This window comes from Pantherophis guttatus, chromosome 7 (assembly GCF_059756535.1).
Source record: "Pantherophis guttatus breed Tessera chromosome 7, ASM5975653v1, whole genome shotgun sequence".
NCBI classification, from domain to species: Eukaryota; Metazoa; Chordata; class Lepidosauria; order Squamata; family Colubridae; genus Pantherophis; species Pantherophis guttatus.
The window spans coordinates 3,274,706-3,301,377 of NC_142069.1; the positions used below are offsets into that span (position 1 = coordinate 3,274,706).

At 43.5% G+C, this 26,672-nt stretch overlaps 1 protein-coding gene across 1 annotated transcript in view; it reads right to left on the bottom strand.

Moving 5' to 3' along the window:
* Positions 1–7,316: 7,316 nt before the first annotated feature.
* Positions 7,317–26,672, bottom strand: part of IL15RA (interleukin 15 receptor subunit alpha) — a 46,458-nt gene continuing 27,102 nt past the window's right edge. Inside the window, exons 2-8 of the mRNA XM_087873192.1 lie at positions 22,509–22,691; positions 21,373–21,405; positions 17,859–18,227; positions 13,272–13,307; positions 12,618–12,669; positions 9,152–9,689; positions 7,317–7,630 (exon numbers count right to left, since the gene is read on the bottom strand). Coding sequence (XP_087729318.1) covers positions 9,527–9,689; positions 12,618–12,669; positions 13,272–13,307; positions 17,859–18,227; positions 21,373–21,405; positions 22,509–22,691 — 836 coding nt within the window. The 3' untranslated portion in view covers positions 7,317–7,630; positions 9,152–9,526. The remainder of the gene's footprint in view (positions 7,631–9,151; positions 9,690–12,617; positions 12,670–13,271; positions 13,308–17,858; positions 18,228–21,372; positions 21,406–22,508; positions 22,692–26,672) is intronic.

Here is a 26,672-nt window from a genome sequence, read left to right on the forward strand (position 1 = left end):
TAGATAGATAGATAGATATAGATGGATGGATATTGATGATAGATAGATAGATAGATAGATAGATAGATAGATAGATAGATAGATAGATAGATAATAGGTAGAGATAGATGATAGACATAGGTAACAGTGAATGGATGGATGGATGAATGAATGGATAGATGGATGATGGATGGATGATGAATGGATGGATTGATGAATGGACGATAGGTAGAGATAGATGATAGACAGACAGATATAGATAATAGAGTGGATGGCTGGATGAGATATACACACACACTGCATGGACCAAATTCAGAATCCATTGGCCACTAGATGGCAGGAGAGAGATATAGAAGGGAAGATTGTGTTACACAGACATAAAATTATTTTGGAACTGCTCCATCTCTTTGTAGAGTTACATGTCGAGCAGATTTTTAAAACACACTTCAAAGTCCAGCTTGATTCCTGCTGATTTCTGGGAGGCCTCCCGGAAGCCTTCCTCGACAGTTTTCCTTTTAACTTCTCAGTTGCCTTTAGAGCCCTGGGGTTTTGCACCCCCTCTTCCCACCCAGCGAGCTGGATCTGATCCCACCGATTTTTTTTCCAAGCTCAGCCAATATCAACTTGGGGCTGCCAAACTCTCAGCTTACAAAGACGATACTCTTGGTTGCATCCCTGCTGAGGGGACCTCATGAAGACTATTCTTTTGGCCTTCTCGGTCCCCTCTCTCCATTAAAAGAATCGTATTAAGAATACTATTAATTCTTAATACTTTTAAGAGTTATATTTCAGACTCCATATTTTCTTCCTATTTTTTTACAGAGAAATAATCAAATGTATTTTGTTAAAAGAGTTAACTCCACGTCGTCCTCGACTTAACAACCAGAATGGAGCCCAAAATTTATGTCGCTAAGCGAGACAGTTAAGTGAGTTTTGCCTCGTTTTATGATCTTTCTGGCCCCAGCTCTTTAAGTGATGTGGCTTTCTCACACTTATGACCGTCGCAGTTGCCCGGGGTCAAGTGATCCCCTTTTGCGACCTTCTGAGGAGCAAAGTGAATGGGGAAGCCAGATTCACTTAATGACGTGTTACTAAGTTAATAAGTGCAGTGCCCTTCATCACGGCAGGGGCAAGAAAAGTCGTAAAATCGGACAAAATTCAATCGCTGAGCAACAGACAATCTGGGCTCAATTGTGATTGTTAAATTGAGGACTAACTGTGGTTAATTATTTTATGGCTATGTTTCGCTGGCTGGGGAATTCTGGGAGTCTTACTTGTCTCAAAAGCTGTATTACTCAGAGGCATAACAGCTTGCCGGTTCATTTATCTAGAGCCGAAATGAAGCGACACAACAACACAACACAAATGGCTTTGGCATAAAACCAATATGAGCTGTTTCAACCCGGCCAAATCCTTCGGCTTTTTCAAGTGTTTGTTCAGTTCTCTTCGCCTGTTTTTTTTTCCAGCCAAGAAGCTGAGATCGGAGGCTTCGGCGGAGAAGGGGAGACCACCGGGAGCTTCCTCAAAGCCAAGATTGTGGGTTTGTTCAACAGTTTGCAGACACCGTCCTAACTTGGTTGGCAGTGGGGTGACCAGGAAGACCCCACTCCCTTGTTCCCAACCCAATACAATCTTCGAAGAGAACCTCAAGAAGTGGCAAGGAGTTTCACCGGTTTATTCTTCTCACTGTCAGGAACTTTCTCCTTAATTCCAGGTTGCTTCTCACCTTGATTGGTTTCCATCTGTTGCTTCTTGTCCAACCCTCAGGTGCTTTGGAGAATAGGTGGACCCTCCCATAAAGAAGAGGGGTATGTGTGTGTCAAGCTATTCTCTAAAGCACCAGAAGGTAGGGTGAGAAGCAACGGATGGAAGCCAATCAAGGAGAGAAGCAACCTGGAATTAAGGAAAAATGTCCCATCAATGAGAACAATTAACCAGTGGAAAGGACTTGCCTCCAGAACTGGTGGGTGCTCCATCCCTGGAGGTTTTTAAGAAGAGGTTGGGCAACCATTTGTCTGAAATGGTATAGGGCTGTGATGGCGAACCTATGGCACGCATGCCAGAGGTAGCATGCAGTGCCCGATCTGATGGCACGCGAGCCGTCACCCCAGTTCTGACAGGTTCTGGAGAACCGGTAGTGGAAATTTTGAGTAGTTTGGAGAACCGGCAAATGCCACCTCTGGCTGGCCCCAGAGTGGGGTGGGAATGGAGATTTTGCAGTATCCTTCCCCTGCCACGCCCAGTAAGCCACGCCCAGCAAGCCATACCACACCCACCAAGCCACGCCTACAGAACCGGTAGTAAAAAAAATTGGATTTCACCACTAGGGTGGGGGGGCCACTGTCCAAATGATTTCTTTTCTTCTTTTTTTCCCCTACTTTTTAAAATTTTTATTTTTTAGACAAACATTTAATACATCGATTATCTCTTCCCTGCGACATCTCAGTGTTATCTTCCATAATTCTTTCTTCTTCTGTATATTTATTATCTCTTTGATCTTGATCTTGATCCTTATCCAATCCATAGTATCAATTTGTCACTAATATAATATTCTACTCATCACATATTTATACATACTTATATAATCATTTATATCTCTTCTCCAACCAATAATAGAAATAATTCCAAATTTTAAAATACTCTATCATCAATCTATTCATTTCAGCACAGTCTAGGATTTTTTTTTATTACTTCTTCTTCCAAAGGTATTTTCTCTGCTTTCCAATTTTGTGCATAAACAATCCTTGCAGCTGTTATTACATGTATAATCAAATAAGCATTTTCCTTACTCGTTTTTTTCTGATAGGATACCCAATAGGAACACCTCTGGTTTAAATTCAATACACTGATGTATCATTTCCTCCAACCATGTCTTAATTTTACTCCAATAGTTTTGGGCTTCCAAAATGTCCACCACATATGATAATATGATCCTGGGAGTTGATGACACTTCCAACATTTGGCTGATTTATCTTTCAACGTTTTTGCTAATTTCTCAGGTGGCATGTACCATCTATAAAACATTTTATATTGATTTTCCTTATATGCAGTGGACATCGTTAATTTATAGTTCCTTTCCCATAGTTGTTGCCATTTTTCCAAATCAATTGAATATCCAAAATTTCTTCCCCAAGCTATCATTGTTTCTTTTACTTGCTCCTCCTCTAATTCAATACTAAGTAAAAAACTATAAAACTTTATTAAATTATCATCTGTTCCTGTGAGTATCCCATCCAACTCAGTCTTTTCCATATAAAAACCATATAATTTAGAATCTTTCTCATATCTTGTTTGAATCTATCTATCTATCTATCTATCTATCTATCTATCTATCTATCTATCTATCTATCTATCTATCTATCTATCTATCTATCTATGTAGGTCTTTGGTTATTCGGGTTTTCTCCCACGTAAAATTGGAGGTGTCTTGGCAACGTTTCGACGAAGTCTCATTCGTCATCTTCAGGCTGGTGTCTTTGGCTTCGTGCTTCTAGGAGCAATGTGTGTGATCACAGCTGTTTCTTCCTTTTAACTGCCAGTGGGGGTGTGAACTGATTGGGTGGGAGCTTGGCTGTGTTCTGACTGGGTGGAGGTGTGTTCTGATTGGTTGGGGGTTTGGCTGTGCTCTGATTGGATGGGGGGTTGGCTGTGCTCTGATTGGATGGGTGTGTGTTCTGTTTAGGTGGGGGCTTGGTTGTGCTTGGGTTAGTCTGAGTAGCAGGGGGATTTGAACTGGTGAGCTGTGTTGCTGTTGTTTGGCTTCATGTTCGTGGCCGTGCCATCTCTTCATGTTGGGTGTCAGTCTGCTTCATGTATGGATTGGAGGGGTTTAAAGTGGCTAATGATGCAGCTGCGGTCTGGCTTCTGGTCCGTGGTCGTGCCTGATCATAGAATAACCAAAGACATACATACATACATACATACCAGTCTCTCTCAATCCCCTGTGCTTCTAATTCCCTTTTTCCTCTCAATTCCCCCTTATAAATGATTTATTTTCAAAGGCCCTGGTGCGCGTGAGGTTGTGTGAGGGTGTGTTTTGAGACGAGCACCCAACAAACGAGAATTTACTTCATTAGAAAGCCATGTTGATGCTTCTCCATTATTCCAAAATAAACCGAATTTTTCCTTTTTACGACGATGTGGGAGAGTGGCCAAAAACAAAATAAAATAAACCCAGAGACAGCAGCTTTTTTTTCCTCCTCTTTATTTACAAATTTAATACATACACATTTAATACATTCCTCTCTATTTACAAATTTAATACATACATACAACCCTGGCTTTCAAAAACTATAAACAGTCGCGTACAATTTCAAACATACTTTTTCACCATGTCAGATTGCAATCCCTCCTTCCAGCTTCTTTCGCTCCATTTACAGTTTTTACACTCTCCTCTGGACACTTTTCCTCCTACAGGGAGTCCTCGATTTACGACCACAATCGAGCCCAACGTATCTGTGGTTAAGCGAGACAGCCGTTAAGCGAGCTTTGCCCCATTTTTCGACCTTCCTTGCCACAGCGGTTAAGCCGAATCGTTGCCGTTGTTAAGTGAGTCACAGGGTTGTTACAGTGAATCTGGGTTCCCCATGGACTTTGCTGGCAAGAAGGTCGCAAAAGGAGATGGCGTGACCCCCCCCCCAAGGACCGTCATAGCTACGAATCCGTTGCCAGACGTCTTGAATTTTGATCACATAACCCATTGGGAGGCTGCAATGGTCGTAGCTATGAAAAATGGTCGTGTCACTTTTTTTGCCATTGTAACTTCAATCCTCCTCCTCTTTTAACGACCCCCAAATCCCTTGCGGAATTGAGTCTGGGCAACTTGAATGGAGCTGAGTGTTTACTGGCCAGATGCCCTTCCTGTCACCAGTGCGGAGTTTTGTTCAGCAGATATATTCTCATTGCGCCCAGAGAGAGAAATATCTGCCTGTACCTAGGATCGAACTCACAGCCTCCTGATTGTGAGGCCAGAGCTCCACCTCTAGGCCACGCTCTTCAAACCATCACTCAATGAACTGATATAAATCGAGGACTTCCTGTATTTATGTTTCTCCTGGTGTCCTTCCATCTTTTCTCTTTCTTTAATGAGTTTCTATCTTTTCTCCCTGGCTTTTGTCCAACAGCTAATAATATTTTTCTTCCACCCTTTGAAGTGCAGGCAGCTCAGTAATCTACAGCCCAGTCGCACATTTCGGAGTAAAATACCTAATTTACGGTTTGTCCCATTATCCATTATCCCAACTGTGGTCGTAACTCAAGGACTACCTCTATCCTGTTTCTTGCCTTTTTTTTACGATACCCGTACTGTTCTTATTTTCAATTTTTTTGGTTCTCTTATATTCTTCAAAATATTAAATGCACTTAATTTTTTTTTTAAAAAAAGCTCTATTAGACAACAATCTCTCCCATCCTCTCTCTTTGCAAACCCCATTCCCTTCCAGCACTGATAATGTAACCTAGTTGGGTTATGAAACGTCTGCAGGAAAACAAGCTTAGAAAGCATCAAGAAACCCACAGTTCTCCTCCTCTCTGAAAACCCCATCCTCTCCCAGCACTGATAATGTAACCTAGTTGGGTTATGAAACGTCTGCAGGAAAACAAGCTTAGAAAAGCATCAAGAAACCCACAGTTCTCCTCCTCTCTGAAAACCCCATCCTCTTCTAGCACTGATAATGTAACCTAGTTGGGTTATGAAACGTCTGCAGGAAAACAAGCTTAGAAAGCATCAAGAAACCCACAGTTGTCCTCCTCTCTGAAAACCCCATCCTCTCCCAGCACTGATAATGTAACCTAGTTGGGTAATGAAAGGTCTGCAAGAATACAACCAAACTCAGAGAGCACCAAGGACCCCCCCCTCATTGGAACATCATCTGGTTGCCATTATACTGTGGCGTCCTCTCCACCTACGTCCTTCTCCACCTGCATCGAGGATTCTGGCGCCTCGATGCAAGCATGTGCGTGCTGGTCTCGAACCCAGATCAGCTTCTAACGCTGCTCTAATTTCCTGCATAGAGTTCTGGATGCAAATCCTGTCTTTCACGTCCTCAAATTAGACTACCTTGTGCACTATGAACCCATCTCCGTGTCTGGATCTGCTCCAAATCTTCCACGGACTACTGAGAAAGAAAAGTGGGAATTGTTTTTCCAGATAGATATGGCCAGTTCTGCTCCGTTTACAGAGATGATTTAATATATAAACATCCTTGACTTAGCAAAGAATACACAGGCAGGCCTGTACAGATTATTTTTGAATGAGCTTTCATGGTATCTTATGTGTTAAGTTCCTTCCCTTCTCCTCGGACTCATGGATTCTTCTTTCCTAAGAACGCACAAAAAAGAACTATTTTCTGGATTTTCGAGATCTTAGCCATCCTGTGCTTGTGACTTCTGATCCCTTCTCCGAAAACTTTGCTCAGCAGAGCACCAGATTGCTCTCTGATCCTGCTTGCTCCTGATCCTCCTGGATCCAACCACATCGCCGATCCATGCCACCCCCAGACAGCTCCACAATCTCTCTTAGATAACAGAAGGGACCTTGGAGGTCTTCTAGTCCAACCCCCTGCTCAGCCAGGAGATCCTATAGTATTTCAGACAAATGGTGGTCCAATCTCTTCTTAAAAACCTCCAGGGATGGCGCACCCACAACTTCTGGTGGCAAGCAGTTCCACTGATTCATTGTTCAGGAAATTTCTCCTTGGTTCTAGGTTGCTTCTCTCCTTGATGAGTTTCCATCCGTTGCTTCTCACCTCTGCCTTCAAATGCTTTGGAGATCAAGCTTCCTGGCTGTGAATCGTTTTAACTTTATTTCTCCTTGATTGACAGATTTTTTTAAAAAAGGTTTCTATGGACTGAATCTTCTCTCTGTGGGCGTTAAGAGGTTCCTGAGTTGAAAGAAAGACTGGTCATATTTTGAAGATTGTCTCATGTTGTTAAAAGATTTAATTAAAGTTGGATAACTTTCTGAATTTTATTGTACTTTTAAAGTATTAAAGGTGGATAATTTAAAATTGAATGGATAACTTTTTGAAAGTTTTGAAACTTATATTTTGGAGAATGTTCTGCTAATGTATTAAGAGATTTTAAAATGTTTAAAATAAGATTATGGTTTTGGGTTTTTTTTCCTCTTTTTTTTTTATAAATGTGAAATGTGATAAGAGAATTTATAAAAGGAAGGTTGAAGTATAATTTTTAAAAGGGGAGTTAACAAGGGTGAGAGAGTTTTGAATTCTGTAATAGTTAGCATATTTTAGCTTATGTTTGTTAAATGCTATATCCTGTATTTGCTCTGGGAAGTCGGGGGGGGGGAATGCGGGAGGGGGGGGTTGGGTGGGGATAAAATGAATTATGATAATTGATTGTGTAGTGTTTGGTTGTTTGAATATAAAAAAATAAAAACTTTTGTTTTAAAGAGGTTCCTGTGTTCTCCTTCTCCAAGTACGTGACTCTGCGACATTTTAAATGTCCCACTTAGTCAGAAAGTCAGCTTGCCTGCTTGCCAATTGGCGTAACAGTCAGAGGTCTTGGATCTCCGGAAAAATCCATCTTGAGATGACTTGAAATTGTTGGCTTCTTGGGAACTGAAAGATGGAGACTCGGACCCCCGAAAGACACAGAGCAAGAGAATGTTCTGGACTCAAGGTCTGGCCGCTCCCCTGAGAAATAAAAAGAACATTTCAAGTCATTGATGCAATTTTTTGGTGCTTCTGCAGAAGGAAACCTGCCAAGGCAGATTTTTGAGACCCAAGTGGGATATTTTTCTTCTTAAAATAGAGGTCGGATGTCTTGCTGCCACGGGCTTAACCCAGAAAACACAGATAAATCCTCAATTTACGACCATAATTGAGGCCAAAATTTCTTTCGCTAAGCAAGACTTACTTTGTCAAGTAAGTTTTGCCCCAATTTACGACTTCTTGTCGTAAATTGAGTTGTTAAGTGAATTTGGCTTTCCCCGTGGACTTGTCTCGTCAGAAGGTCGCAAAAGGGGATCATGTGACCCAGGGACAGTGCGACCGTCATAAATCTGAGTCAGCCTCAGAGGAAGAGGAGGAGCTTGTTCCTAGTGCATGCATGCGAAGAGCTGCCAGAAGGCAAGAGCAGCTAAAGCAAAAGGGACGACTCGGGAGTAAGGCCAGGCTTAAAAGAGCAGCAGCGCTCTTGGGCTCTTTGTAGGAAAGCAACGTTGCTACATTTGTTTCTTGTCGGCTTCTCTTGCTTCTGAACTTGGGGTTTTGCCAAGAAAAGCCTTTGGAAGGGTGCCAAAGAAGACAAAGGTTGGTGATAAAGCTGAAAAACTGTTTCTGAAGAACTTGTTTTGGAATTAATTTGGACTAAGCTGAGAATGAAGTAATTCTCAGCTGTTCTAATAAAATAGGTTTGTTTAGGACTGATTTGTGTCTAGTAATAACTACTTGGGCCTAGATCATAACAGAAAAGTGGTAATAAATCTGAATCCATGTGGACTAATAGTCTCTCTCGAACAGCCAATTCTTTCTTGCTTTTCGCTGATAGCATTTATACTAGGGGTCCCCAAACTTTGGCCCACGGCCCATTGCCGGTTTAGAACTGGGCCACGGAAACGGCGGGCGAATAAGCGTGCAGCTCTGTTTCAGTGAGTGGCGCGCACGCGTGCAAATGGACCTGTGTGTGCGCTCGCCTGCCGCTCTTGTGGAACCATCCCCTCTACCCCTCCCTCCCGCTGGTCTGCAAAGCTGCAACGGTTGGGCACCACTGCTTTATAGGTCTCCTTGAATCTGAGGCAACCCCACTCGTACGATCAACATATGTCCTTTATTTATTTGTATGGATGAGGCTACCTAGTTGGGTCATGAAACGTCTCCAAGAAAACCACCAAGCTCAGAGAGCACCAACGGCCCCACAGTTCTCCTCCCTACCCCCTCTTCCTCCTCCTCCTCCTCCTCTTTCTCTCGGTAACGCCACTCCCTTCTAGCACTGATAGTGTTACCTAGTTGGGTCATGAAATGTCTGCAAGAAAACCACTCACCTCAGAGAGCACCAAGGACCCCATAGTCCTCTTCCTCCTCCTGTCCACCAGCCTCCCTCCCTTCTAGCAGTGATGATGTTAGCTAGCTGGGTCTTCAGACGTCTGCTAGGAAACCGCCAAGCTCAGAGAGCGGAGTAGCAAGGACCCCAATGTACGATATATTTCAGCTCACCTCACGTCTCTTCCACTGACTGCGGGTGAAGCTTCCGCTACCCTCGCTCCCTTCTTCTTCACCCTCTCTTCTCCACGTATGCCTCCAAGTAATACCAGGGTATTGCTTCTTCGTCCTTTCCAACTCCCGTCCACACGTTCTTCTCTTTTCTTCCTCCCTTCTCACGTGCCGCTTCTTCTCACACAGATACACCTGTTGGATTCTCCTCGCCACAAGTTGGGGAGAAGTATAGGCGCCCCAAAGGGATTTACGGCCTACTTCCTAAGGCTTTGCAACAGGAGATGGACAGATACTATGTCCATCCTGACTCTGGACATCGTGCTTAGGATTTCTTTACCAGAGCTAGTAGATACTTCGATGGTTTGCCCAGCAGGATCACTCAACCGGTGGAGGTAATCCCGTTAGCATCGGATCTTCTTCGTTAACCGGTCCTGGATCTGGAGAATCGCCGGCCAATGCTGGGTTTCCTTCTTCGGATCCCATGGGATCCATTGGGATCACTTCCACAGAAGGGACCCTGGGCTGCCTCCAAGGATGACTGTGGGATGCAAAGGACATTAATTCACACAAAGTTGGCAATTTTACGTCAAGAAGACGCTGACAGTGGCAGTCAAAAGACAGGTAAGATATTTAAAGCTGGCTCAATGAATAAATTTAATCTCTTTATTATATTTTGCAGTTTGGGTAGCTGTTGGGACGATCTCTTGCTTTTAACTGGAACGTGACAATGTAAAACTACAGTGAGAATTTAACATAGGGGTGTCCAACTTGGAAACTTGAAGACTTGTGGACTTCAGCTCCCAGAATTCCCCAGCTGGAATTCTGGGAATTGAAGTCCACAGATCTTCAAGTGGCCAAGGCTGGACAGCCTGGCCTAAAATAAAATTCTTTTTTTTTTAAAAAAAAAGGTTTTTTAAATCAATAATACAATTAAAAACATTGGACATGGTGTGGCTTTCCCGGTTTAGGCATTTCCGTTAAATTTTACCTTGTAACAAATACAGTTCCTGTTTGCTATACACGCATATAACCTAAAATAAAATAAAATTCTTTAAAGGGTAGAAATGTGAAACCTTTTGTCTATTGTGCCTAAGTTTGAACACTGCTTTTATTTTTCTTTAGGGGGAAAAAAAATACATGGAACAAAAACCCTTTTTTCTGTCGTGTAAGTTTATTTTTCTTTAGGAAAAAATATATATTATTGCAGTGGTGAAGAACTCTTATTTTAGAAAAGGCTCCAATATATTTGCAGAAAGAAGAAAATGGGGCAGGAATGGTTCGAGGAGATAGATTACAACTTTGAAACGGCAAAAGTCGGAGGAACTGGCTAGCTGATCCCTGATTTTGGAAAAACTGGGCCATCACAACGGGGAAAAAAGCACCAGAGCTGAGAGAATTCAATCCATTTCTTTACAAGTTCAATCCCACAGACTGGAGAAATGCAGGCTGGGAATTTGAGGGAAGGTCCCCATATAGCTGGGTTTGGGAAAAACTGAGCAATTTTTCTCAAGCGTGGCCACTTTAAGAAGCATGGACTTCAACTCCCAGAATTCCCCAGCCAGCCATGCTGGCTGGGGAATTCTGGGAGTTGAAGTCCAGCCATCTTAAAGAGGCCCAAAGTTGAGAAACACTGTCATAAAGCCAATGAGCTTCAGAAACCATAGAGTCTTATCTAGAGAAGCCAGACCCGGGGGAATTCTGGGAGTTGAAGTCCAGCCATCTTAAAGAGGCCCAAAGTTGAGAAACACTGTCATAAAGCCAATGAGCTTCAGAAACCATAGAGTCTTATCTAGAGAAGCCAGACCCGGGGGAATTCTGGGAGTTGAAGTCCAGCCATCTTAAAGAGGCCCAAAGTTGAGAAACACTGTCATAAAGCCAATGAGCTTCAGAAACCATAGAGTCTTATCTAGAGAAGCCAGACCCGGGGGAATTCTGGGAGTTGAAGTCCAGCCATCTTAAAGAGGCCCAAAGTTGAGAAACACTGTCATAAAGCCAATGAGCTTCAGAAACCATAGAGTCTTATCTAGAGAAGCCAGACCCGGGGGAATTCTGGGAGTTGAAGTCCAGCCATCTTAAAGAGGCCCAAAGTTGAGAAACACTGTCATAAAGCCAATGAGCTTCAGAAACCATAGAGTCTTATCTAGAGAAGCCAGACCCGGGGGAATTCTGGGAGTTGAAGTCCAGCCATCTTAAAGAGGCCCAAAGTTGAGAAACACTGTCATAAAGCCAATGAGCTTCAGAAACCATAGAGTCTTATCTAGAGAAGCCAGACCCGGGGGAATTCTGGGAGTTGAAGTCCATACATCTTAAAGTGGCCCAGGTTGAGAAACACTGTCATAAAGCCAATGAGCTTCAGAAACCATAGAGTCTTATCTAGAGAAGCCAGACCCGGGGGAATTCTGGGAGTTGAAGTCCAGCCATCTTAAAGAGGCCCAAAGTTGAGAAACACTGTCATAAAGCCAATGAGCTTCAGAAACCATAGAGACTTATCTAGAGAAGCCAGACCCGGGGGAATTCTGGGAGTTGAAGTCCAGCCATCTTAAAGAGGCCCAAAGTTGAGAAACACTGTCATAAAGCCAATGAGCTTCAGAAACCATAGAGTCTTATCTAGAGAAGCCAGACCCGGGGGAATTCTGGGAGTTGAAGTCCATACATCTTAAAGAGGCCCAAGGTTGAGAAACACTGTCATAAAGCCAATGAGCTTCAGAAACCATAGAGTCTTATCTAGAGAAGCCAGACCCGGGGGAATTCTGGGAGTTGAAGTCCATACATCTTAAAGAGGCCCAAGGTTGAGAAACACTGTCATAAAGCCAATGAGCTTCAGAAACCATAGAGTCTTATCTAGAGAAGCCAGACCCGGGGGAATTCTGGGAGTTGAAGTCCATACATCTTAAAGTGGCCCAGGTTGAGAAACACTGTCATAAAGCCAATGAGCTTCAGAAACCATAGAGTCTTATCTAGAGAAGCCAGACCCGGGGGAATTCTGGGAGTTGAAGTCTAGCCATCTTAAAGAGGCCTAGTTGAGAAACACTGTCATAAAGCCAATGAGCTTCAGAAACCATAGAGTCTTATCTAGAGAAGCCAGACCCCGGGGGAATTCTGGGAGTTGAAGTCCAGCCATCTTAAATTGGCCCAGTTTGAGAAATGTTGTCTTACGGGCCAAATTTATTAATTATTTTAACTCTATTTTTAACTGTAAAGTTATGTATAGATGTTTTTATTTTGGCTGGGTCCGAAAGGAGAAGGGCGGTATAGAAGTTTGAATAATAAATAAATAATAAAATAATAATAAAATCTCGGTTAAAGAAAGCCATTAAGCTCCAGAAACCATAGAGTCTTATTTAGAGAAGCCAGACCCCAGGGGAATTCTGGGAGTTGAAGTCCATACATCTTAAAAGGGACCATGCTTGAGAAATACCGCTTTAAACCTATTGCCAACATTAAGAATGAACAGAGCTGAGCTTACCGTGATCTTCTACAATAGCAGTAGTACATGATTCCTGCTGCTAGGATTACCGCTATTAGAGAGAAAAGTGAATGAAAGTGAACCATCAGTTCTAAAAAGTTTCTAAAATTTTAAAAAAACATTGATTTAAATAAATAAAACTGGGCGAAGTGCAACAACTCCCCATCCCATTTAGGCTTAGACAAAGGAGGAATGTCTGACAGCAGGGATCATTCCTGGGGCTAATCTTTTGCCCGGAGGATTAAAAAAAAAAATCTGTTTTTGACGATTATTTGGATATATTATTATATACTATTGTGATTATTAATTAGAGTGGTGCAGTGGCCTAGAGGTGGAGCTCTCGCCTCACAATCAGCAGGCTGTGAGTTTGATCCTAGGCAGAGACAGATATCTCTCTCTCTGGGCACACTGAGAATATATCTGCCGAACAAAACTCCCCACTGGCAACTGGAAGGGCATCCGGCCAGTAAACACTCTTGCTAGCTCCATTCAGTTGCCCAGACTCCACCCCGGTGCAAGGGATTCTGAGGTCGTTAAAAGAGGACGACGATGATGATTGTGATGATTCATTCTTTAAATTAAAAATGATTAGATCAGGCCATCCCATCTGGATGGCTGCTAAAAATTCTCTTATTATTCAGAAACCTTCCTTACCTAAAAAAGGGGTTCCAGCTCTGAAGTAAACAGAACCTGCGAAAGAAAGGAAAAAAATAATAATTAAGGAATAAAAACATCTGGTTCTTCCTTTTCACGGACGAACAGAAGCATAGCTTAGTTTGTGAGATGCTATTATTTGCAGCAAATGCAAAAAAACCCCCCTATACGTTAGAAGCTGGTGTTATGATATACAGGCAGTCCTCGACTTACAATCGTTCAAAGTTGCAATGGCACTGAAGAAGGAGACTTACAACGGTCCTCGGACTTACAAATATTCCTATGGTTACATGACCGAAATTTGGTTGCCGAATCCCGGGGTCATGTGATCTCCATTTGCGACCTTTCCAGCTGCCTTCCGACAAGCAAAGTCCCTGGAGGAAGCCAGATTCATTTAACAACTGTGTGATTCACTTAACAACGGCAATGATTTTCTTAAAAACCTTAGCCAAAAAATGCTACAATTGGGGCAAACTCACTTAACAACCGTCTCGCTTAACAATGGAAATTCTAGCCCCAATTGTGGTCATAAGGTGAGGAGACCTGTACCACAATAGCTTTTAAATGGTTAAGTTTCTAGCCCTCATAGTTAACCAATCTGTCTTAGAGAATGAAGAAATAAAAATCCATTCCTGAGGGATGTCGTTGTATTTCAGGAATAAATGCAGAAATGCTAAAGCTGGAAAGAGCGAGCGTGACCCACGATCTTCCAGGAGGCAACCTGAAGCTCTTTCCAGGTTCATTTTGGGGCGAGTTCCATGGATGGAGAAGAATTTGGAAAACTGGCAGCCTCTTCCGTAGAGGCTGCATCTTTCTGATTAAATACAGCCAGAAAAAGAAAGAAAGAAAGAAAGAAAGAAAGAAAGAAGGAAGGAAGGAGGGAGGGAGGGAGGGAGGGAGGGAGGAAGGAAGGAAGGAAGGAAGGAAAGAAAGAAAGAAAGAAAGAAAGAAAGAAAGAAAGAAAGAAAGAAAGAAAGAAAGAAAGAAAGAAAGAAAGAAAGAAAGAAAGAAAGAAAGAAAGAAAGAAAGAGACAGGAAAGGATAGAAGCAGGGGTTTGGACTAATAGACCTCCAAAATCCCTTCCAACTCTATTATTCCATAATAAAGAAAGAAGAAACAGAAGAAGGAAGGGAGGGAGGGAGGAAAAGAGAGAGGAAGGAAGGGAAGGAAAAAAGAAAGAGAGAGAGAGAGAGAAAGAAAGAGAGAGACAAAGAAAAGAAAGAAAGAAAGAAAGAGGAAAAGGGATACAGAAGGAAAGAAGCAGGGGTTTGGACTAGAAGACATCCAAAGTCCCTTCCAACACTGTTATTCTGTTACAAAGAAAGAAGAAGGAAGGAAGGAAGGAAGGAGTGAGTGAGGGAAGGAAGGAAGGAAGGAAGGAAGGAAGGAAGGAAGGAAGGAAGGAAGGAAAGAGAGATGAAACAGGGAGGGAGGAAAGGGAAGGAAGGAAGGAAGAGAGGGAGGGAAAGAAAGAGAAAGAAAGAAGGAAAAAAGAAAGAAAGAAAGAAAAAGAAAAGAACAAGGCAGTCAGGCAAGAAGGGAGGGAGGGAAGAAAGAAGGAGAGAAAGAAAAGAGAAAGATGAAACAGGGAAGGGGAGGAAAGGGAATGAAGGAAGAGAGGTAGGGAGGGAGGGAGGGAAAGAAAGAAAGAAAGAAAGAAAGAAAAGAACAAGGCAGTCAGGCAAGAAGGGAGGGAGGGAAGAAGGAAGGAGAGAAAGAAAAGAGAGAGATGAAACAGAGAAGGGGAGGAAAGGGAAGGAAGGAAGAGAGGGAGGGAGGGAAAGAAAGAAAGCAAAAAAGCAAAATTCCAGCTTTGCCCTTTAGTTTGTTTGGAATGTCAATCTTGAATTATGGAGCAATTGGGAAACCCCTGGAGATGGCCCAGGAATCTGCTTTGATGTTTTTTCCTTCCAGTTTGCTGACCCACCATGCCTTGCCTGCCCTCCCCCAAGAGAAGGCCCCCCTCCCCACAGAGCCACTCAGGGCTTCTCCAGGATGGAGGAAGGAAGAAAGGAAGGAGAAAGGAAGAAAGGAAGGAGGAAGGAAGGAAGGAAGGAGAAAGGAAGGAAGGAGGGAGGGAGGGAGGAAGGAAGGAAGGAGGAAGGAAAGAAGAAGGAAGAAAGGAAGGAGGAAGGAAGGAGGAAGGAAGGAGGAAGGAAGGAAGGAAGGAAGAAGGAAGGATGGAGGAAGGAAGGAAGGAAAAATAGAAGGAGGAAGGAAGGAAGGAGGAAGGAAGGAAGGAGGAAGGAAGAAAGGAAGGAGGAAGGAAGAAGGAAGGAGGGAGGGAGGAAGGAAGGAGGGAGGAAGAAAGGAAGGAGGAAGGAAGGAAGGAGGAAGGAAGAAAGGAAGGAGGAAGGAAGGAAGGAGAAAGGAAGGAAGAAAGGAAGGAGGAAGGAAGGAAGGAAGGGGGAAGGAAGGAAAGAGAGAAAGAGGGAGGGAGGGGAAGGAAGGAAGGAAGCTAAAACATAGTTCATCCTGACAGTCCACTTTCCCAGCTTCTTTCCAAGGATAAGTTTCTTTCCTCGACTTATGACCTCAATTGAACCCAAAATTTATGTTGTTAACTGAGACAGTTAACTTGAATTTTGCCCTATTTTACCCTCTGTCTTGCCACCGTTGTTAAGTGAATCAGTGCAGTTGTTAAGTTAGTCACACGGTTGTGAAGTGAATCTGGCTTCCCCATCGACTTTGCTTGTCGGAAGGTCGTAAAAAGAGGATCCCATGACCCCCGGGACACCGCAACCGTCATAAGTCGGAACCATGACTGTTTTTCAAACTTACGACTGTTACAGAATTCCCATGGTCACATGATCAAAATTCGGACACTTGACCACTAACTCATGAGTCGTATTCTTCCTTCCCTTCCTTCCTTCCTTCCTTCTTCCTCTTCTCCTTCACCTCCTCCTCCACTCCTCAAACTGCTTTCCCTTCTAGCCCTGAGGATGTTACCTAGGTGGGTCATGAAACGTCTGCAAAAAAATAATCAAGCTGAGAGCACCAAGGACCCACAGTTCTCCTCCTCCTCCTCCTTGCAAACCCTCCTCTTTTCTAGCACTGATGATGTTACCTAGTTGGGTCATGAAATGCCTGCAAGGAAACAAGTTCAGAAAGCACCTCCTCCTCCTCCTCCTTCTCCTCCTCTTCCTCCACCTGCTCCATCTCCTCCTCTTCCTCCCACTTTTTCCTCCTCCTCCATCTCCTCCTCCTCCTCTTTCATCTCTTTCTCCTCCATCTCCTCCTCCTCCATCTTTCTCCTCCATCTCCTCCTCCTCCTTTTTCCTCCTCCTCCATCTCCTCCTCTTTCTCCTCCTGCTCCATCTTTCTCCTCCATCTCCTGCTCCTCCCTCTATTTCCTCCTCTTCCTGCTCCATCTCTTTCTTGTCCTCCATCTCCTCCTCTTTCTCCTCCTCTTCCTCCACCTGCTCCATCTCCTCCTCCTCCTCCCACTTTTTCCTCCTCCTCCATCTCCTCCTCCTCCTCTTTCATCTCTTTCTCCTCCATCTCCTCCTCCTCCATCTCCTCCTCCTCCCTTTTTCCTCCTCCTCCATCTCTTTCTCCTCCATCTCCTCCTCCTCCCTTTTTCCTCCTCCTCCATCTCTTTCTCCTCCATCTCCTCCTCCTCCATCTCCTCCTCTTTCTCCTCCATCTCCTGCTTCTCCCTCTTTTTCCTCCTCTTCCTGCTCCATCTCTTTCTTGTCCTCCATCTCCTCCTCCTCCTCTTTCATCTTTCTCCTCCATCTCCTCCTCCTCCTCCATCTTTCTCCATCTCCTCCTCCTCCCTTTTTCCTCCTCCTCCATCTCCTCCTTTCTTCTCCTGCTCCTCCCTCTTTTTCCTCTCTTCCTGCTCCATCTCTTCCTTCTCCTCCATCTCCTCCTCCATCTCCTCCTCCTTCCTCTTTCTCCTCCTCCTCCATCTCCATCTCCTCCTCCTCCTCTTTCATCTTTCTCCTCCATCTCCTCCTGCTCCCTCTTTCTCCTCCATCTCCTGCTCCTCCCTCTTTTTCCTCCTCTTCTTGCTCCATCTCTTTCTTCTCCTCCATCTCCTCCTCCTTCCTCTTTCTCCTCCTTCTCCTTTCATCTTTCTCCTCCATCTCCTCCTCCTTCCTTTTTCCTCCTCCTCCTCTTTCGTCTCTTTCTCTCCATCTCCTCCTCCTTCCTCTTCCTCCTCCATCTCCTCCTCCTCCTCCATCTCCTCCTCCTCCTCCATCTTTCTCCTGCATCTCCTGCTCCTCCCTCTTTTTCCTCCTCTTCCTGCTCCATCTCTTTCTTCTCCTGCATCTCCTCCTCCTCCCTCTTTCTCCTCCTCCTCCCCTTTTCCTTCTCCTTCACTCCACACACCCCCCTCCGTTCTAGCACTGACGATGTTACCTAATTGGGTCATGAAACGTCTGCCAGAAAACCACCAGGCTCAGAGAACACCAAGGACCCCACAGCTGAACTACAAATACTCTCTTCTAGTGGCACAACAAGGTGAAGGGAAACACATCCACCGGATGAGCATCCAACAAGGACGAGTCGCGAAGGGTTAATGCAGACACGCTAAAGAAGGCTGTTGTTAGGAACATGCATCCATGCCTGGAACAAACCTGTGATTTTCTGCAAAACGCTCGTATCGGGTGGGTCTGTGATATTCCCAGGGGGTCCCTCGGAGGGCGCAGACGTAGTTTGGCGTGGCGTCCACTGCGTCTTGCTAGTTTCGTCTGGGGAAAATGGCGTCGTTCTCGGGGAGGGGGTTACGCTTTCGGAAACTATGCCCGGAGTCAACCGTCCACCCTCTGGGGTAGCTGTCACTGTTGACCCAAGGCTATCGCGTGTTGGCTTGGCTGTCCTACGCGGAGTGTTGGTAAAACGTGACGTTTCCACTACTACTGGCGAGTTGGTCTGACTTCCGTACAGATGTGTAGAGAGGCTTGCTGGATTTGTACTCATTGTGGTCTGTGTAGGCCGGGCAGTTTCTGCTTATACAAATATGGGATGAAGTAGAAATTCTTAGCCACATCCGAGGGCAGATTCTGACGTGATTTTAGTCGAGACACAGAATTAAGAGGTTAGTAACTCGAGTTGGTTTAGACTCAAGCGTTATGGAAGAGGTCTTGATCATATCCTGGATGACATGGTCCCAAAGGTGATTTTTTTCAAAAGACAGACAACTGGCCTTCCTTGATTTTGCTTCTCATCCAAGAAGCTTCTTCAGTTCTGACTGAATGGTGGGAAATGGAAGGATTTATATTCCTTGCAGTCATCTGGTTGTTAGTACTCCTCTTGAGAGTTGTCGAGGCCATTTGGAGATTTATCTATGCCCTCAGAGTCACCTGAATAATGCAAATGGATGTGGAGCCTTCTTGGAACTTCAGAAAGGATTGTGCTGTAGACTGGAGATAGATACCCCTCTGTCGAGAGAGGTCTGTTCAGTTTTGTGTGACCATTGCCATACGCTAAATAAATAAATGTTCAGTTTTGACCTGTCTGGCCTCTTTGACCCCTCTTTCAAACCAGCGTTCCTCTCTGTCCAGAATGTGGACATATGTTGTGCATTTGATATACGCAGGACAATGTAGTGAGACATATACAGATCTGTACATTGGGGAAACAAAACAGCCATTTCACAAACGCATGGTGCAACATCGGAGAACAAACCCATCAGGATAGGATTCTGCAGTCCGTCGGTATTTGAAAGACAAAGGCCACTCTTGAAGTCCACATTCTGGGCAGAGAGGACCACTGGTTTGGAAGAGGGGTCAAAGAGAACATCTATGTCAAAATTGAACAGCCCTCTCTCAATAGAGGGGGAGGGATGTGACATCATCTATCTACAACACAGTCCTTTCAGCAGATCCAAGAAAGCTCCACATCCATTTTCGTTACTCAGGTGACCCTGAGGGCACAGACAAATCTCCAAGTGGCCTCAACGATTCTCAGAAAGAGTACTAACAACCAGATGACTGCAAGAAAGATAAATCCTTCCATTCTTCACCATCCAGTCAGAACTGAAGAAGCTTCTTGCGGTGAGAAGTGAAACGTCTTCAAGCGAAACCAAGAAAGTCCAGTTGTCTTTTGAAAAAGCACCTTTCTTATGGAAGATGATTTCATTTTTTTAAGGCAACATTGCTAGGATATTTTTTATCAAGACGTCTCACTGGGGGAAAAATATCCAAGTTAACCTCTTTGCCTCAAAGTCTATGTGGCGTGGTAAAAGGAAAGGAGATGTTGTTTTCTTCTTATTCTTTCGTTTTAGAAAGAAGAGTTAATTAAGAATAAAAAGAAGAAGAATTTTAAAAAGGACAACCAAGTGTGAATATTTGTTATATATTTGTTATATATTTATATATTTGTTTTTCAGAAAAAACAGGCCAAAAAATCCTTGAAAACAGGCCGAAAAAAGCTCCGAAAACAGGCCAAAAAGAGCCCTAAAAATGGGCTGAAAAAAGCCTCGAAAACAGGCCAAAAAGAGCCCCGAAAACAGGCCAAAAAAGCCTTGAAAATGGGCTGAAAAAAGCCTCGAAAACAGAGCCCCGAAAACAGGCCAAAAAAGCCTTGAAAATGGGCTGAAAAAAGGCCCGAAAATGGGCCAAAAAAGCCTTGAAAATGGGCCAAAAAGCCTAGAAAATGGGCTGAAAAAAGCCTTGAAAATGGGCCAAAAAAAGCCTCGAAAACAGGCCGAAAAAGCCTCAAAAATGGGCCGAAAAAGCCTCAAAAACAAGGCAAAACCAGCCTCAAAAACAGGCTGAAAATAGCCTCAAAAACAGGCCGATAAAAGCCTAGAAAATGGGCCAAAAAAGCTTCAAAAACAGGCCAAAAAAAGCCCCAAAAATGGGCTGAAAAAAGGCCCAAAATGGGCCAAAAAAGCCTTGAAAATGGGCCGAAAAAAGCCTCAAAAACAGGCCAAAAACACCCTCAGAAACAGGCCAATAAAAGCCTAGAAAATGGGCTGAAAAAAGCCTCAAAAACGGGCCGAAAAAGCCTCAAAAACAGGCCAAAACAGCCTCAAAAACAGGCCGAAAACAGCCTCAAAAGAGGCCGATAAAAGCCTAGAAAATGGGCCGAAAAAAGCCTCTAAAACAGGCCAAAAAAATCCCCAAAAATGGGCCGAAAAAAGGGCCGAAAGAGGCCCGAAAAAAGGGAGACCAAAAAACTTTTTGTTGTTGTTTTCCTCTTCTAAATTTAGGTGCACCTTATAATCAAGTGCGTCTTATAGTCCGAAAAATATGGTATATACCATATGTGTGTTTGTGTGTGTGTGTGTCTGTGTGTCCGTGCGCCCTAGTGATGATCTGATTACTGTACTCTGAATTGGCAAAACATACATGCACACAAACAGATGCATGAGAACATGTAGTTCCCGATTACTATAGTTGTAAGAACCAGAAAACAGGTAATCCTCAACCAATAACCACAAAATTGGGACCAGGATTTCCGTGGCTAAGCAAGGACGCCGTTAAATGAGTCGTGCCCATTTTTATGACCCATTTGCACACAGTTGTTAAGCCAATCTCTACCGTTGTTAAGTGAATTATGCAGTCCTTAAGCAAATCCGGCTTCTCCCACTTGTCTTCGCTTGTCTGAAACCGGCTGGGAAGATCGCAAACGGGGATCACGTGACCCCAAGAGAGCGCAACTGTCATAAGTACATGCCAGTTGCCAAGGGGCCAAATTTTGATCATGTGACCATGCGGATGCCGCGACGGTCGTAAGTGCGAGGACAGGTTGTAAGTCACTTCTTTTTGAGTGATGTTGTAACTTTGATATGGTCGCTAACTGAATGGTTGTAAGTCGAGGACTACCTACATTATTGAATATTAGGAATAAAAAGAGTTGGAAGGGACCCTGGAGGTCTTCTAGTCCACCCCCTCCTCGAGCAGAAAACCCTATACCATTTCAGACAAATGGTTGTCCAATCTCTTCTAGAGAACCTCCAGAGATGGAGCAGCCACAACTTCTGGAGGCAAGGAGTTCCCCTGGTTAATTGTTCTCACTGTCAGAAATAACATCCTAATGGTCCCAAAGGTTTGACGGTTGACCAGGTGTCCCAGAGAAAGACCACCACCCCTTCCCCACTCCCTGGTTCCCCATGGAATAAGCCAGAAAGGCAAGCTCTCCTACCTCGCCTGGGGCCGTCAGCTGTGTTCTCCATATCTGGATATATCGTAGGAACAAAAGGGAAAGAGGAGACAAGAATTGGCTGGTTGTCAAACAAGTTTAGGATGAACTCAGAAGTGCCCTCTCTGATTAAACCCCCCAGAAATACAGAATATTTTAAAGAAAGAGCAGCAACAAAGAATGAAGATTTCAAAAGGAACCAGAACAGTAGGTACATAGCTGCTAAATGTTATTATTCTATCTCGTTCTCTTCACCTCCTCTCCATCCATCCATCCTCTACTGGCATCTATCCTTGCTATATAAGCTATATCTATCTATCTATCTATCTATCTATCTATCTATCTATCTATCTATCTATCTATCTATCTATCTATCTATCTCTATCATCTATCTATCAATCTATCTCATCTATCATCTCTCTCTCTCTCTATCATCTATCTATCATCTATCTATCTATTATCTATCTATCTATCTATCTCTATCATCTATCTATCAATCTATCTCTATCATCTATCATCTCTCTCTCTTTCTCTCTATCATCTATCTATCATCTATCTATTTATCTATCTATCTCTATCATCTATCAATCTATCTCTATCATCTATCTATCATCTCTATCTCTCTATCATCTATATCTATCTATTTATTATCTCTCTCTCTCTATCTGTCATCTATTTATCTTTGTATCTATTCCCCTTTCTCCTTCCTTTTCTTTCCTTTCTTCCTTTCCTTCCTTCTCCTTTCTCTTCCTTCCTTCCTCTTGTCTATTTCTCTCGCCTTCCTTCCTTCACTCCCTCCCTCCTGACCTTCCTTCCTTTCGTCCATTCTCATCTCTCCCTTTCCTTCCTTCCTTCCTTCCTTCCCTCCTTCCCTCCCTCCCTCCCTTCATCTCCGGGCCTTTAATCATCCTGGTTGCTCTTCTCTGCACTTAATTATTTTTTAAGACTTGTGGACTTCGACTCCCAGAATTCCCCAACTGGCCACGCTTAAAGTTGCCACGTTCTGAGACCCCTGGTCTAGAACCACTTTTCTCAACCTGATGTCCTCCAGTGGTCTGGCTTTCTAAGGATCTCCTCCACAGCCAGCCACCTTGGAGATGATGCTACGGGTTCTCCTAACCCAGGGCCACAATACTCACCAATGCAAACCAGGGGTGGCCGACTCCATCTATACTCGTGGGTGGTTGGGTCTTGCTCGCAGAAGATGAGGCTGGAGGTGCCCGCCTTCCTTTTGAAGTTCTTCAGGCAGGCATATCGCAGCTTCTTGCTGTTCTCGTAAGAGATGCGGGCGTTCGCCACCTTCCAGGGGGTGCCGCATTTACCTGCATCAGGTAAAAAATATGGGTGATGTCAGGGTAAAGATTTAAGAGCTGACCAACTGCTACGATGATGTAATGCTGGGAAATGAGTCAGGAAGGTTTTTGGGCTTATATCACTTTAAGAGCCTGTAATAAGAAGAGGCCCTGTTGGGGCATATCTGTCTCTCTGTGTGTGCTTCCCTGCTGTAATTGCTGATTGCTGTTTTGTTTGAGGTCTAACTAAAGTATGTGTATGTATATATTCTTTGTAGATAAAACTACTATTTAAATACAAACCTCTGTTTGCGGTATTTGCTCCTGGGTTGTCTCACATAGTCACACTGTGCGCACTCTAACCGTGAGCTCCCACCAAAGGCCACAAGGGGGCATCGTCTCAAGGCATGGCAAATTTAGATCTACTTTTAATTTCTTTTATTATTTTTCATAGAGCTGGTCTTCTTTTCTTTATTGTCTCTGATTATTTTCCTTACAGGTAGTCCTCGAATTTACCACCGTGCTTTTAGTGACCGTTCAAAGTTACAACGACACCGAAAAAACACATTTACAACTGTTGCGCCATCCCTGTGGTCATGTGATCAAAATTCGGATGCCTGGCAACTGATTCATATTTATGATGGTCGTGGTGGTCTCCTTTTGCGACCTTTGGACAAGCCAGGTTCACTTAACAACAGTGTTACTAACTTAACAACTGCAGTGATTCCCTTAGCAACTGTGGCAAGAAATGTCACAAAATGGGGGGAAATTCACTTAACAATCGTCTCATTTAGCAACAGAAATTTTGGGCTCAATTGTGGTCATAAATTGAGGACTGCCTGTATTTATTCTCATTCATCTTGTATTATTATCATTTCATCTATTAACGTTTCTTTTCTATTGTTTTTTCATTTGGTTTAGCTATTCTTTTTCATTATTTTCATTACTTCCTCTCTTTATGACTATTTCTAATTACATATGTTTGTTTGTTTGTTTGTTTGTTTTATTAGATTTATATACCGTCCTACTCCAAAAGGACTCAGGGCGGTGAACAGGCACAAAATAAAATACATAGATACAAAAGTTAAAAAACATAATTAAAACCAGATTAAATAATTTAGCCCGAGACAATTAAAAAATCCCAATAATTTAAAACATATTAAAATTTCGATATGATTTCTAATTACATAGAATTTCCCTTTCTTTATCTATTTATTGTATTTTATAATTTTCACTATTGCTTCTAGTCCCTGCTATTTATTGCTATTTTATTTGTTGTCTTTTCTTTTATCTTTTATTCTTCTTTTGGCTATTTTCATCATTTCATTTATTCATTCACTGTTTATTGTTTTATATTATTTGTTTTCATTTAGCTCATGCGGTCGGAGCTTCTGCAGTTAACCTCCAGCACCCTGGACGATATAAAACCTATTTTAAGGCAGAATAAAAGAGTTGGAAGGGGCCTTGAAGGTCTTCTAGTCCAGCCCCCTATTCAAGCAGAAGAACCTCTACCATTTCAGGCAGGTGCCTGTCCAATCTCTTCTTAAAAACTTCCAGTGTTGGAGCATTTATAACTTCTGGGAGGCAAGCTGTTCCACTGGTTAATTGTCCTCACTGTTGGGAAGTTTCTCCTTAATTCCAGGTTGCTTCTCTCCTTGGTTAGTTTCCACCCATTGCTTCTTTTCCTGCCTTCAGGTGCTTTGGAGAATAGGTTGACCCCCCCCTTCTTCTTTGGGGGAGCCCCTCAAATACTGGAATTCTGCTATCATGTCCCCCCTAGTCCTTCTTTTCTCTGGGCCCAATTCTCTATGCCCAATTCCTCCATCCGTTTTTCATATGTATAAATTAAACTGTGTTGTTTCTCTGTGTCATAAATGTGGGTATGAGGGTATATGCATCTTTCTTTCTTTCTCTTTCTTTCTTTCTTTCTTTCTTTCTTTCTTTCTTTCTTCCTTCCTTCCTTCCTTTTCCTTCCTTCCTTCCTTTTCCTTCCTTCCTTCCTTCCTTTTCCTTTCTTTCTTTCTTTCTTTCTTTCTTTCTTTCTTTCTTTCTTTCTTTCTTTCTTTCTTTCTTTCTTTCTTTCCTTCCTTCTTTTTCTTTCTTTCTTCCTTTCCTTCCTTTTCTTTCTTTCTTTCTTTCTTTCTCTTTCTTTCTTCCTTCCTTCTTTCCTTCCTTCTTTTCTTCCTTCCTTCTTTCCTTCCTTCCTTCCTTTTCCTTCCTTCTTTTCCTTCCTTCCTTCTTTCCTTCCTTCCTTCCTTCCTTTTCCTTCTTTCCTTCTTTCTTTCTTTCTTTCCTTCCTTCTTTTTCCTTCTTCTTTCTTTCTTTCTTTCTTTCTTTCTTTCTTTCTTCCTTCCTTCCTTCCTTCCTTCTTTTTCTTCCTTCCTTCCTTTTCCTTCCTTCTTTCTTTCTTTCCTTCCTTCTTTTTCTTTCTTTCTTCCTTTCCTTCCTTTTCTTTCTTTCTTTCTTTCTTTCTTTCTTTCTTTCTTTCTTTCTTTCTTTCTTTCTTTCTTTCTTCCTGCCTTCCTTCCTTCCTTCCTTCCTTCCTTTTCCTTCCTTCTTCTTTCCTTCCTTCCTTCCTTCCTTCCTTCCTTCCTTCCTTCCTTCCTTCCTTCCTTTCTTTCTTTCTTTATTTTTCAGATTTCTATACCGCCCTTCTCCTTTCGGACTCAGAGCGGTGAACAGCCAAGATAAAAACCATTTATACACAAAAGTTAAAAATAGATTTAAAATAATTAAATAAATTTGGCCTGTAATTTAAAACTTTTCAATTAAAATCCATATCAAATTCCTTCCTTCCTTCCTTCCTTCCTTCCGTCCGTCCGTCAGGCCTGGAAGCCCAATTCCTCTTTTCCGGACCAAGTGTCCAAAGTGTCTGTGCACCCAAACCCCCCAAATTCAATGTGCACATGACACCCCCCCACCTCCGCATGTACCCGCGACGCCCTGCATGCCCCCTGCCCCCCTGATCATGCATGTGAACCTCCCCGCACATGCCCCATCCCAGCATGCAATCTGCGTCCATATGCCTGCACGCCCCCACAGTGCCCTGCCCCCTCTGCGCAAGCCCCACCCCCTTGCACAAGCCCCACCCCCTTTGCCTCCGTGGCAGAGACCCGAGGAGGAGCTGGCCAGCTGGAGGTGCGCGGCAGAGCTGAACTGGGATGACGGCTCGTGTGCCCACAGAGTTGCATGCTACCTGTGGCATGCACGCCATAGGTTCACCATTATGGGTATAGGCTTGTTTATTTGTTAGTTAGTTAGTTAGTTAGTTAGTTAGTTAGTTTGCTTGCTTTCTTGCTTCCTTGCTTGACCCCCACTTCTTTAGGGAAGCCCCTCAAGCAGTGGTGAAATCCAATTTTTTTTACTACACGGTTCTGTGGCCGTGGCTTGGTGGGCGTGGTGTGCCTTGGTGGGCATGGCAGGGGAAGGCTATTGCAAAATCTCCATTCCCACCCCACTCTGGGGCCAGCCAGAGGCGGTTATTTGCTGGTTCTCCAAACTACTCAAAATTTCCGCTACCGGTTCTCCGAACCGCTCGAAGTTTCCGCTACCGGTTCTCCAGAACCTGTCAGAACTTGCTGGATTTCACCCCTGCCTTCAAGTCCTGGAAGATGCTATCCTGTCACCCCCTAATCCTTCTTTTCATTCAACATTCAACTGGGCCTGGTGGCTCAGCAGACTGATAGCATTGTCATTAACACCAGCTGTCTGCAATTACTGTAAGTTCGAATCTCACCAGGCTCAAGGTCGACTCAGCCTTCCATCCTTTCTAAGGTGGGTAAAATGAGGACCCGGTTTGTGGGGGCAATAAGCTGACTTTGTATAAAATATACAAAAGGATGAAGGCTATTGCTTAACGCATTGTAAGCCGTCCTGAGTCTCCGGAGAAGGGCGGCATATAAATCAAATTTAAAAACAAAAAACAAAAAAACTAGTCATATCCAATTCTCCTGCAACCGTTCTTCCAAGGTTTTAGGAAGCTAAATCGAAAGCTAAATCATCTTTGCTGCT